Source organism: Salvelinus namaycush, chromosome 12 (genome assembly GCF_016432855.1).
Source record: "Salvelinus namaycush isolate Seneca chromosome 12, SaNama_1.0, whole genome shotgun sequence".
Classification (NCBI taxonomy): Eukaryota; Metazoa; Chordata; class Actinopteri; order Salmoniformes; family Salmonidae; genus Salvelinus; species Salvelinus namaycush.
In genome coordinates this window covers 43,506,430-43,519,777 of record NC_052318.1, presented here as the reverse complement: position 1 = coordinate 43,519,777, position 13,348 = coordinate 43,506,430, and the positions used below count along the sequence as shown (strand labels likewise).

General features: G+C 43.0%; 2 protein-coding genes across 2 annotated transcripts in view; one reads left to right on the top strand and one right to left on the bottom strand.

Annotated features, from left to right (window-relative positions):
- The first annotated feature begins 3,404 nt into the window (after positions 1-3,404).
- LOC120057570 (tyrosine-protein kinase receptor UFO) lies at positions 3,405-10,686 on the top strand. Its single transcript, XM_039006153.1, has 18 exons — positions 3,405-3,416; positions 3,515-3,714; positions 3,816-3,916; positions 3,998-4,180; positions 4,327-4,407; positions 4,500-4,811; positions 6,445-6,608; positions 6,687-6,803; positions 6,935-7,122; positions 7,230-7,324; positions 7,914-8,009; positions 8,156-8,233; positions 8,333-8,425; positions 8,561-8,682; positions 8,837-8,946; positions 9,632-9,791; positions 9,939-10,075; positions 10,221-10,686. The coding sequence occupies exons 1-18, from the start codon at positions 3,405-3,407 to the stop codon at positions 10,684-10,686; spliced, it is 2,715 nt and encodes a 904-aa protein (XP_038862081.1).
- A 1,165-nt stretch (positions 10,687-11,851) lies between these two features.
- The window catches only part of LOC120057569 (ryanodine receptor 1-like), a 69,091-nt gene continuing 67,594 nt past the window's right edge, over positions 11,852-13,348 (bottom strand). Inside the window, exons 100-106 of the mRNA XM_039006152.1 lie at positions 13,193-13,339; positions 12,972-13,106; positions 12,689-12,845; positions 12,448-12,512; positions 12,212-12,312; positions 12,072-12,123; positions 11,852-11,947 (exon numbers count right to left, since the gene is read on the bottom strand). Coding sequence (XP_038862080.1) covers positions 11,852-11,947; positions 12,072-12,123; positions 12,212-12,312; positions 12,448-12,512; positions 12,689-12,845; positions 12,972-13,106; positions 13,193-13,339 — 753 coding nt within the window. The remainder of the gene's footprint in view (positions 11,948-12,071; positions 12,124-12,211; positions 12,313-12,447; positions 12,513-12,688; positions 12,846-12,971; positions 13,107-13,192; positions 13,340-13,348) is intronic.

Genomic DNA, 13,348 nt, shown 5'->3' with positions numbered 1-13,348 from the left:
CGAACAATCCCCATTTCCACATGTTAGAAACAAACTGGCTAGTTATGAGGGAAATTCCACTCGAATTCAATCACTTTTTGACAGCATCCCTTTTGATTTAAACAAAACTTTCCCATACATGCTTGCCCATGGAAGAAGTGGTCAGAAAGTTACTTTTTGTACCGGAATACCAAAACATTTAGGAAATAAAAGGGGCTCAAAGTTTACCCATTTTGCATAGGGTGAATTACGAATAAGTGGGACACTTTGCATTTCCGTCTTCTGTACCCTCTTTAGACATCTATTTAACATATTAACCCAGTACATGATACATTTCTGAAATCAAGATGTTTTCTAATTTTAAAAAAAATAACATTTTGATATCATATTTACAGGAGGCATGACACACCCATTTGTGTATACTGAGGCAAGATCATATTTTCAATTCGCATTTGGTAGACTGGGACAGCAGGTTAGCTCAACTGGGACACCATTATTATAGTCCTAATTGTACCCCAATGACAATTCAATAAACTTTTGTGTGATTAGGAAACTTCTGAGGATTTCAGAAATGTATCACGTGTTGGGATAATATGTAGGATAGATTTCTGAAGAACTCAAATAACAGTACTACAAGAGCCAGAGCCCCGCCTAACCGAAGTACATGGGGTCTCTAATAAAAACTGGATCTCTTTTCTCCATTGGAAAAGTGTATTATGCTTTATCTTTATCTACTCCATACTGTCACTTTATCTACTCCAAAGATATCACTTTATCTACTCCATACTGTCACTTTATCTACTCCAAAGATATCACTTGTTCTACTCCATACTGTCACTTTATCTACTCCAAAGATATCACTTATTCTACTCCATACTGTCCTACTTTAGCTAGCTATGGTTGGTAAACAAAAAAAATGACAATTACAAAATTGAAACATAATATTGGCAACTTTCTATATATTTTGATGCACCAGTACATAGTATGCACAGTGCATTATTTTGGACAGTTTTAGAACCTTAACATCAAAAGAGAAAAAAAGCCTTACCTTGCGCTTCGTGTATGAAGCCTGCTGTGCCCCCCTCTGTGATGTCACACCAATGAAGTGATGGATTTTTGATCGTGTGGATTCTCTGCAAGGGTTTAGTAACAATAGTTTCGATTTTCTCTTGTCAGACCAAGAAATAAAAACGGCAGGATTAAACTGTCCCAGTTTATATGATGTCCCACCATTTCCAAATTCACCCTACCACAACATACGATAACACATTCATGCCTTCATCACTGGAAAAGATAAACGGTTGCGTTTGATATTATTTAATGAAAAGCTAGCAAACAGTCTTCTCAAACTATTTTATCATTTCTTTAAAGAAAATGTTTTTTAATGTTTTTGTTTTTTTAACCTTTAACGTAAATTATCTAAAAACGCTTTAACTCATATTTTTTTTGTGTTGTGCCTGCCATCGGTTGAGACACATCATGCTCTTGATTACAGTATGGGTGTCATTTTAGTCATAAAAATATAATTCATAGAATGGACATATCCCTTCAGGCCACTGCAATTTAGCTGGTACACAATTGACATTTCAATTGAATTGAAATTGTTACTTCTAATTACTGCCACAAAGATGGTCCTCCCACAGTCTAATTTAAACTTTAATGGTCATGTCTATTATTGTCTATATTTCTATGATTTCAATATGGAGGATTGACAGTATAATTTAAAACAACAAATATTCCCATCCAAGTCAACATTCTCTGACGTGTGAACCTCCAACAACCATTTTTGTGGTGCCATTCGAAAGTTGACATTTAATTTCTCCCATTTTAGTGAATTTATCAGCCTAAAAATGTATTCAAGAGAATGTTGTCAACCAATGGCAACACAACACAAAAAACTCAGATGACAATAGGGGCTAAGCTACAATATATGTGAATATGAAAACAATTGGAGTTTACAGGTTTTTAGATAATTGACGTTTAAGGTTAAAAATGACAATTTTTTTCAACAAGTTATTAAATAGTTTGACAACCATGTTTGTAAGCTTTTAAATTATATCAATATCAACCGTTTATCTTTTCCACTGATGAAGACATGGATGTCTCATGGTATGGTGGGGTACGCAAAATAGGTGAGCTTTGAGCACCTTTATTTCTTGAATGTTTTGTCATTCAGGTCCAAAAAGTCACTTTCTGAGCACTTCTACAATAGGCTCAATATGTATGGAAGGTTTCGTTCAAATCAAAAGGGATGCTGTCAAAAAGTGATTGAATTCAAATGGATTTACCCAGGAGGGACATTTGCATCTTAAATTATATTTATTTTATTGACATAATGCTTGTTTACCCTTAACAAATCAGCGTTTCTAAATTACTTCAGACCATTTGAATGCATCCAACTGGTATTTACGACTTCACAACTGGTAAATTCCCACATCCCATTTGGTTACGAACGCAGCATACTTTCCAACATCAGATAAATAGAAAAACTATTTCTTCATAGTATGTAATGTATGCTAGGGGCGGAACAAATTCTCTAAAAGTATGTAGTATTCTCAATTTACTATTTCTTCAACGGTTGAGTGTGCATGAAAGTCAGAAAAGTGAATGAAGAAGAGGGAGTAATGGAGGAAAAAAATGTAAAGAGCTAGCCCAACCGGCCGCAGGAAGGCGCTATTATTTCGCAATGGAATAATAGCGCCATCTTGCGGCCAGTTGAGCTAGTCAAGAGCTAAAGTTTTCCCTATGAGTAATTCAATCGTGAGAGACATGCATAATACTCGCGGACTATTTGCCTATTAAACTAAATTCAGTCTCGGGGATAGGCTACATCATATCCAGCAGTAGTAGGTTATATTGTGAATTCGACTCCTGGAAGAAGAAAAACTGTTTCAATAATTGCTATGAATGGCATAGTCTACTCTCAAGGATAACTTTTTGGAAAGCGTCTGAAAACTTCAAGAAATAGTCTAACGTGGATACTGTGCGAGGAAGAAGATGCCACATTTCTTGCCAGGAAGGATGTAAAGATGTCTGTCTGAGGCATAATTTTAGTCGTAGTAGAGACCAATCTTGTTCTTCAAGAGCAAACCTGAACGAGGATGAAGGGCAGCAGAGGGTGTTTGCCGTTATTTGTTCTTCTGTTGATGGGTACAGTGGTCCCTGTGCCAGGTGTGTCAGCAATGATGATAACAGAGATTCTGTTAACATTTTAGCAATATAAATTACCTCTCAGAAATGATCATAACGTATGTTTTATCATTTGAAAAACTTTCAAAATTGTATTATTTGAAAAACGTATGTGCTTTTCCTTCATTACGGTTTATCTTACTTATGAACGTTTTAGGCAGGTATATAGGGTTAGTCTAATATTACATTTAATTGACAAGACAATTTTACACTATATTTAATGGTAAACTTAACTCATGCTTCCCCAAGTGAACTTGGTATTCATTAATCTAATTTAGGGACCATATTTACTGAATGTCAGTTTAACATTCAGATTAATGGGTGTCCTTTGAATCAAGTGTTTCAGTTTGTGAAGAGCCCAGCCAATGTAACCTCATCCCTGGGTAAGCCGGTGCAGGTGCTCTGTACTCTCCAGGGAGATGGAGGTGGAGAGGAACCTCCGGATGTGGTGTGGTTTAGGGACGGTCAATCCCTGGATTACGCTGACACCAATCAAGTCCAAGTGCCTGTCACTGAAGGAGGTTGGCTGACCATCAGTGAACTCAGGTCATTCTCAATTATGACTCTCTCTCTCTCTGTTTATGTCACACATTCTTGGTCTGACTTGTCTTTTTTTCAGCGATAGTAATATGTCTGTCTGTCATCAGAATTGATCATGTGAAACTGTCAGACATTGGGAGATACCATTGCATGGCAACAGTGGGGCGGAAGGACTTGATGTCTCAGGAAGGGGTCATTCAGCTAGAAGGTAGAGTTTCTGTCTGCCTCTTCGATAATCTGTCTTTTTATTTTCTCCAGTATCTTACTCACAGTTCATCGTCTTTTCCAGGAATCCCTCATTTCTCAGTGGAGCCTCATGACGTGACAGTAGTGGCTAATGTTAGCCTCAGCCTGCAGTGTATGGCCCATGGGCCTCCAGAACCTGTCAGGATCATCTGGCTGCAGAATGGAGTACCACTCAACACGCTCCAGGACCCGGTATCCCACTCTCCCTCCACTCTCAACATCACAGGTAAAGACTTTTCTCTTACTTTTACATTTTGCTTACAAACAGCACATTATACAGGCTTAAAATTGAAACCGCATTCTGTAACTGTATATTTGCTTTTCTGTCAGTCTTCCCTCTGACTGACCACCTCCTTGCATCCCTGTTGTTAGGCCTCAACCATACAAGCAGCTTCTCCTGTGAAGCCCACAACAGTAAAGGTGTGGCTACCTCAGCCTCCGGAACAGTGACAGGTCCGTACCAACAGGGAAGGCGTTCAACGTAAACGACTTATGATTATGTTGATTTGTTTGGTCTCATGACTACCTCTCTTGTCTTGGTGTAGTGGTTCCCTCCCAGGCATATGAAGTCCAGGCTGTAGAGGTTACCATCTCATCCCTGCTGATCTCCTGGGAGCCTGGCTTTGGAGGGGTGTATCCTGTCTCTGTGTGCTCTATACAGGCAGCTCCATCTGGTCCTGACCGCACTGCATTGCTAAATCACCTGATCCATAATCAGAATGTAAATGTACCACCTGCCCGACACCTGATCCCAGACCTGGAGCCCTACTCCTCCTATGACGTGAGGGTGGCTTGCCATAGCAGTCAAGGTGCTTCCCCCTGGACACCATGGGTAACACTGCGGACATCTGAAGGAGGTAAGCTGTTTGCCACAGTCCTCTACCCGCAACCCATCAGCGAGTGTTTATAGCAATTCTATTACTGATCATGTATTTTGTTATATGTATTCACATCTACAACTCTTAGGTATTCTAGCAGATGATTTCGTCCTGAGTGACTTACAGCACAATAAGTTAATGTTAAAGTGCGATACCTATGTAGCAGAGGTCAGTGAGGGGGAACAACGAGAGTTGAGTGACTGTGAAACTAGACTGGTTATGGGTCAAAGATTGTTCTGGGGGGGAAAAAATGTTTTGGAATTGGTTAAGGATTCTCAAGTGTTTTTGGTAGAACAGACAGAAGAGATACAGGTTTATGGTTTAGAAAAGCAGAGGGGTCTAGCGTTTCATCCAAAATATTCATCTGAAAAGGGCCAGATGGATGGAACCTGACGTTAAATCAAGATTTTCAGTGCTATTCCTCTGAGCTGGCAACAGACAGTCACATTTGTCAGTAAGAACACCCTCCTCTTCATCCTCAGTGTTTTAAAATATAAACTTCTATATTGAGAAAGTTGCTTGAGCGAAGGAGGAGGTACTGAGGGCAGGAGGGAAACAGATGAAACATTCTCTATTCATGGTTTGGCAGAGGTGGCTCAATCCTGCTGTGTCCATATAATGCCGCAGTGTGTTTGAATTATGGCCGGTGGAGAAGCGGTTTTTCCATGCCAACTCATGCTTTCCGCAGTCTGTAATGTAGACATGTTTGTGTAGAAGGGAAATAGAAAGAGAGACTTTCGGAGAGAAGGGGAAAGGGGGAAACAGCCAATTTCACAGTGGCGTAGTGCACATCAACCCACCATCAACTGACCAATAAAGAATTTTCCTCATGGAAAAAAAGTCCTCATTCTATCAAATCAGTTACCAGATGTCAGGCTTAAAAGAAAACACCCTTCTTGTGCTGGGAGAATGCGTGTTTGGATTCATTTGATTCCAGTAGCTAAACGATGCTGACCGTGTGAAGCAAAAAAGAAGTCACCGTCAAAATTGATTCATTTCAAACACTTTTTTGTTGTTGCATGCGGTAGATAACTCATGACTCCTAGTTCTTAGTGTAACCAAACCATTTAGACTCTTTGCTTTTGTCTCTCCTATTTATCTGAAAATAACATGCGCGCATGACGTGGCAGACCTGTAAGGTGTGTGTGTGTGTGAGAACGAGCGAGCTATATTCCTGACCTCCCCAAAAAGTAAAAGTATCTTATCCCTCCCATCTACATCTCTCTCCACTGCTCCTGGGTCAGAGGTAGAGGGGAGTGAGTGGGGCGCGGGCTGAGGGAGCGAGGGAGAGAGAGCCGGGTAGATGGAGGGAGAGGGGAAGGTGCTTGTGTTTTTGTTGGCCGGGGTGGAGCCACATGTGGAAACGATCAGCAGTGGAACACTCACCGATGACATCACCAGGCAGGGTCCAGTACAGGCTCCAGCCGCAGCCCACGCTATGACTCACAACGTGACAGACAAAGATGCCTTTATTTACATTGTTGTCTTAATAAGATAAATATTACACACGGAACTTTGCACACTGGTTTTAACAACATGAGTCTGGTAGTGTGTGTTACAGGTCATTTGATATGTTGTAAACATTATTCCTTTTTTGGCATGGATCTGACAGTACCAGAGGCAGCACCAGACAATGTGAGTGGACTGTTTAATGGAACAGAGGTTATTGTCAGCTGGACCAAGCCACCAGGCAGACTGAATGGCCAGATACTAGGGTACAGAGTGGAGTACAGAACCCCTAACAAGTCCAAGGTAACCCATGTTACAGTTGTCAAAGTAAACATACATTGTAGGCATTCTCTCTCTCTCCCCCTCACATACCATCTTTGCTGTTGTTTTGTTTTCCTGCTTCAGGCTGTTATGGAGTCAGTTCAGTCCTCTGAGCTAGCTATCCCGCTCTCCAGCCTCCTGGACAGTGTGTCCCTGAGTGTGAGTGCCTGTACTGTGGCAGGGTGTGGCCCCTGGAGCCCTGTCCAAACCCTGAAACAGAAACAGCCTGGTGAGTCTGGACAGAACAGAGGGAGACAGTAGGATGGTTGGGATGGGCCAAAGGAGAGGAGAAAACAGCAGGAGATTCCAAATGTTCTAGGTTGATTCATTAGGTAGCATATTCTAGTGTTCGTGTAATAGCTGACATACCTCTCTTTCCTGCCTTTTTAGATTTCTCCCCACATCAGGCATTTTCCTGGCATTGGTGGTATGTGATCATGGGGATTGCTGTCAGTCTGGCCTTGATAGGGTTCATCGTGGTATATGCAATCATACTGCGTCAAAGAGAGACATGCTTTGGGTATGTACCTATGGATCTCCCTGTATCCCTTTCTTCTATTTTTTTGTCATTACTGTTCGATGATCAGTTAAAAACACCTGTGTGTGTGTGTGTGTGCTGCGCGACAGGAAAACATTTTACCCTATGAGAAACGGTGGTGGGGACTTCGTAGTAAGATACAGCGCCCGACGCACCTACAATCACCAGTCGAATGAAGCCACATGTGAGTTGTCATGCCCGTGACGTAAGAGAAACAGTCACCAGTAAACGCCTTGGAACCAAATGGTGTGTCATGAAGTATGGGAGTTCAGGAACAGATGTTGAAGATCAGATTTCATCCGTTTGCTCAATGTTGTTCTGTGCCAGATGTGGTGGGGCAGAGTGGTGTCATGATCTGGCTGTTAACACAATCCGCTGGGGAGCACAGAGAAATTAGTTTGAGAATGGAGTTCAAATCTTTGTAGAGTCACGCTGCTATTATTCTTAGGGGACAAAGGCGTCTAAATATTTTATTACATTTCTTTCAGGACAAATGGGAAATGTTCTAAATCATAGTTTTGGGATGTGTTTGTTGCCAGAGCATTTTGTTTCAACACACATTGTTGTGAAAAGGCAAACAGGAAGAGAAAACAGACTGTAAGCCTAGAACAGTTTCACAATAATGGACTCATATTCTGTATTGTTTTTCAAAATGGGATTTCTCATTTGTTTAAGGGCAATGGGAGAGGATTAACGCTAAAGTTATTTTCCAATATGTAATGTTTCAAGAATCCCTGTTTCTGTGTAAGAGAGAGTATTAACCCTGTCCGCAGTGAACAGCCTGGTGATCAGTGACGAACTGAAGCAGAAGTTGCAGGATGTGATGGTGGACCGACACAAGCTGACCCTGGGCAAGACCCTCGGAGAGGGTGAGCTCCGACTGAAGCCTTCATCAAGCGCTATGTACTGTAACCTAGTCAGTCATTAACTACTACATCCCAGGGCCTTAAGAGGCTTCGATCCCCAGCTACACCACCCCACCGGACTAACAACACGTCCATGTCTTGATCTGCAGGGGAGTTTGGCTCCGTTGTGGAAGGGCTTCTGGTGCATGAAGAGACTGTCCTCAAAGTGGCTGTGAAGACCATGAAGAGTGAGTGATCGGACCGTGTCGGACATCCCCACGTGTCTCCCCCATGGTGCAGTATGTGTCAGTTTGACCTCAGCCACCCTCTCCTTCTCCCTCTCGTAGTTTCCATCTGTACTCGCACCGAGATGGAGGACTTCCTCAGGGAGGCTGCTTGTATGAAGGAGTTTGACCACCCCAACGTCATGAGACTCCTCGGTGAGAGAGTGGGCTGATTTTGTTTTGTCACTTATCGAGCTACTATTAAGACGCGGTCGTTTTTGTCTCACAAGAGTCCGTTACCAAGTAGGTCTGACTAGATTCATTCTGTTGTTTCCCCAATCCTCCCTGTAGGAGTGTGTCTGCAGACGGTAGAGAGGGGAGGCTACCCATCCCCTGTCGTCATCCTGCCTTGTATGAAACATGGGGACCTGCACAGTTTCCTGCTCTACTCTCGACTTGGGGACAGTCCTCTGGTCAGTTCCCTTCCCTCCCACGCAGATCGGAAAAGTTTTTGTTACACAAATAAATTGTAGCGTTGTCCTCTATTCTCCTTTCATACATGTTCCATTTGTGCTGCTGTATAGCACCCCCTGTCTGTATCTTATCGTCTGTGTCTCCATTCATCAGTCCCTGCCTTCTCAGATGTTGGTGAAGTTCATGACAGACATCGCACGGGGAATGGAATACCTGAGCAACAAGAGGTTCATCCATAGAGACCTGGCAGCGCGAAACTGCATGTGGGGATTCTCACCTCTCTGTTCTGTCTGTGTCCTCCTGTTTCTCACACATACTCCTCAATGTTTTTCTGTGATAGTCAGAGAATGATTGTGAAACAAGTTGAGTGATACGAGTAACAGTACTGTTTTCTGTTGCTATTACGTTGTTTGTGCTCATCTGCATACACACTGTACAAAACATTAAGAACACCTTCTTAATATTGAGTTCTACCCACCTTCTTTTGCCCTCAGAACAGCCTAAATTCATCGGGGCATGGACTCTACAAGGTGTCAAAAGCGTTCCACAGGGATGCTGGCCCATGTTGACTCCAATACTTCCCACAATTGTGTGAAGTTGGTTGGATGTCCTTTGGGTGGTGGACCATTCTTGATAGACATGGGAAACTGTTGAGTGTGAAAAACCCAGCAGCGTTGCAGTTCTTGACACAAACCAGTGCAACTGATACCTACTACCATACCCCGTTCAAAGGCACTTCAATCTTTTGTTTTGCCCATTCACCCTTAATGGCACACAAACACAATCCATGTCTCAATTGCCTCAAGGCTTAAATCATCTACACTGATTGAAGTAGATTTAACAAGAGTAAGGGATCATCGCTTTCACTTGGATTCACCTGGTCAGTCTCTCACGGAAAGAGCAGGTGTCCTTAATGTTTTGTACACTCAGTGTATATCTGTCCTGCAGGCTGAACGAGAATATGACTGTGTGTGTGGCTGATTTTGGCCTATCTAAGAAGATCTATAACGGGGACTACTATAGACAAGGACGCATTTCAAAGATGCCAGTAAAATGGATCGCCATCGAGAGCCTGGCAGACCGAGTGTACACCACCAAGAGTGATGTGGTGAGCTATCCTAACTTTGTCCAGCTACATTATGTGACCCATGTCTCCTACTGTATTTGGGTTTTAACATCCTGCAGCAGAATTCATAGCAAAGAGTAAATACAAGTACATTATTTTTGTGACGCTGCTTATTTCCCTCTCTCGAAGTGGTCGTTTGGCGTGACTATGTGGGAGATAGCCACTCGGGGGCAGACGCCCTACCCTGGAGTGGAAAACAGTGAGATCTACGACTACCTTAGACAGGGTAACCGCCTCAAACAGCCCCCTAGCTGCCTGGACACCATGTGAGTGCCTGTTTCTGGATCTGTACACATGAATCATTGAGTAGTATGACTTATCATTATTTAGTGGTGTATAGTAGAGGCAACCAATGTACCTTTCCTGGAGTATCTGGATTTTGGGGAATTTTGTATGTCCTCTATACTGTAGCTACTCCCTGATGTTCTCCTGCTGGCTACTGAGTCCTAAGGACCGCCCGGGGTTCCCCTCTCTGCGCTGTGACCTGGAGAAAGCCCTGGAGGAGATGCCCGAGCAGGAGGAGGCCGATGACCTGCTCTACGTCAACATGGAGGAGCCCTTGGGCTCCCTGTCGGGGGCCGTGGGGGGCTGGGAGCCTTTTGGACTGCCTCACCCGTCCTACCAGAAGAACATGGACCCTCTGGAAACCGTCCAGGTGCATCATCATCATGCTGATCGCTATGTACTCTGCCCTCAGCGCGAGGCCCAGCCCTATCTCAATGACTCTATTGACAGCCTGAGCTGGATGGCCTCCTCGTCGAGCCCCACCCTGCAGCTCCAGGCCTCCTGCTCCTCCTCCCCCACCTCCTCTCTCCTGCTGGACGGGCAGGACAACAGGGAAGGAGAAGGATGGGACCGGAGGGTCTTCAGGAAGTGAGGTTTAAAGGCACACAGAGGGACTTCCAGTAGTTGTGAAGAAATACTGAAGAAAGTAGACAAGTTCACTACAATACGGTAGTCAAATGAACAAGATCAAAACAAATCAAGGATTAGTTGTGTTACGGACGGTTCAACAGTTGTGTACATACTGTAGTCAATTGTCACTAATGTGCAGCCACCAACCACATGCTAAATAAATATTTATCTTCCCAATATGAATATTAAGAAACCAAATCAACTAATCCGTTGGCACGGACTGTGTAATAAATTGGTATAATCCTTTCCTGAAAAGGAAACTACATCAAACTGTAAGTGCATCAAAGCCTTTTATTTAATAAACCAATGAACAAACCCATTAATAAACCAGTATTTTTTTGTTTTAAGAAAACAAAGTAGCGAGTTCCCTCAAACTAAACAATGTACTGGATACAATAATGCATTCCTGGCATTCAGACTAGCCAGGCTTAAAATACATTCAATAAATTAAAAACAAATAAATACACAAACCCTAGTTACTACGTCAACAACACATGAACCATCGTCGGTTCTGTTGAGAGAAATAGTGATAATTAAAACAGATGCAAAGAACATTTCAGGAAAAACCTTGTCAGTTGAAGAGCATTTAAAGTCAATGCTGTACTGTATGTAGTGGTTATAGCGCTTTTCCAGTGGGCTGGTAAAATATTATCTAAGAGACTGCTGTGTAAATAGTACCATCAACTATACTCCAGTTGTGTTTACAGTATATCTGGTACCGGTATCTCTTGCTTTATGAGTAGGAGGAGATAGCCGGGTATCAAAGTACTATACCAATAATGACCGTTTTGGTACAGTATCAAGATGCTGCTGTAGCATGCGACTAATAAAGTTTGTTCCAATAATTTAGGCACTGAAGTTTTACAAAATGTACATGCATAATGCACTTAATTATTGAGAATATTTGTGTGTGTTGGCAAACGGGAGCATTTTCCCACATTCACTCGCACAATGACATTTCAAGAATTACTGTCACTGAATGTTTCAACTTGACATTGCTACAAACACTTCTAAACGCAGTTATTTAGTTTGCATGTGTTTGGGCCCAACTCTCTTCCATACAGTATAGTACAGCTATTTCAGTATGGTTTACTATGTTATTAAACCTACTAAATGTAGTAGTATGGTTATGCAAGCTGATCCTCATATTGCTTCCTGAAACAGTCCCCAGCAGGGAAGAAGTCCCACGCTCGCTCCTGGTACATCTTCCACACATATGACTCCTGGAACAGAGGAGAGGAGGAACCAGGACAGAGGGAGAAAAGAAGAGACAGCCAATTGAAATGAATGACTACAAAATGTGAGGCATTTGGTGCCACGAACACAAAGACTGACTGACAGACTCACTTGGCCAGTGTGCTCCGTCTCATCTTTGTTGATGAGGTACATTAAGAAGAACCTGTAGAGAACAGACAGACAGGCAGGTCAGCGTGATGGCAGATGGTCATGGACACGCACTGTTGACTGATTACAGGGAGAACACATACATGTAGTTGGCCAAGTTGTGTTCCTCCAGGGTGTGGGTCTCGAAGCCGTGCGGCGTCGTATCAAAGTAGTCGCTTCCAATTCCACAGATGAAGCACTTGGTCTACAAGAATCAAATAAACAGAAACAGTAGGCAAGATGGTGGTATGTGCCCAACTATGTGACTGACTTAAACTCACCTAAAACTGATGAACGCCAAAGATACAATTATTTTTTTATTTTCTTTAAAGATCTGTACCTCCATGTCTTCCTTAACCTGCTCTTGTTGGTCTCGGAGCTCTCCGAAGGCATCAATGATCAGACCTGTAGGAAACACACAAACTCACAGCCATCCCATCCCTCACAGTCGAATGGAATTATGACTAGATATCTAGTCAATTATTTTAGATTATGACTAGATATCCGAGATTGCCCTTGCTTGAGGTACTGTACAGTGGTGGAGTAGCGTTTTGGAATGCATAAGAGGGACGGTGCCATACCCTGGATGATGGCCAACAGGATGACAATGACAAAGAAGAAGAAGGTGATGTCAAAGACCACCCGGTAGAGCTCGTACACGTCTCCCGCCGGGTCCTCGATCTCGTCCCCTATGCCACCGCCAGCACGCACGCCCACGTACATGTGGAAGAGGTAGCACTGACACAAGTGGAGGGAAGAGAGCACATTGAATATAGAGAAGTAGTAAGTAAACTCAAACATACTGTACGACTATAGAGTATATGGTATAGCATAGAGCTGGCAGAAAACATAGCACCGACTCACAGTCATCATGTCGTCACATTTCATATCCGGCTCATCCTCATCTTCACTCTTGTTGTAAAACTTGCGGAAGAAGATAAAGGCCACTACAGTGTAGAGATACACCACCACTGCCAACAAGCCCAATGTCATCATGAGCTAGGAGGGAGACAGGGAATGAGTCGTATCGGCAGCACAGTCACTGAAAAACGGAGGCTGGAAGGGTGTTCCTGTTCAGCTCCTACCTGTTTCCCATTGTGGGTGACAGAGGACAGGATAGTACGCAGATCCTTCACACCGATGGCTATGTCCAGCAAGTGACAGGCATAGAAGAAGTTGTTGTAATGTCCAAGCAAGGACATGATCGTGTACCAACACAGATAGAGAAAAGTCTGGGGGGA

Coding starts and splice junctions, on each gene's coding strand:
- LOC120057570 (XM_039006153.1), top strand. Junction 3,715..3,815: donor CTGACCATCAGTGAACTCAG/GTCATTCTCAAT, acceptor GTCTGTCATCAG/AATTGATCATGTGAAACTGT. Junction 7,325..7,913: donor CCAGTCGAATGAAGCCACAT/GTGAGTTGTCAT, acceptor CCCTGTCCGCAG/TGAACAGCCTGGTGATCAGT.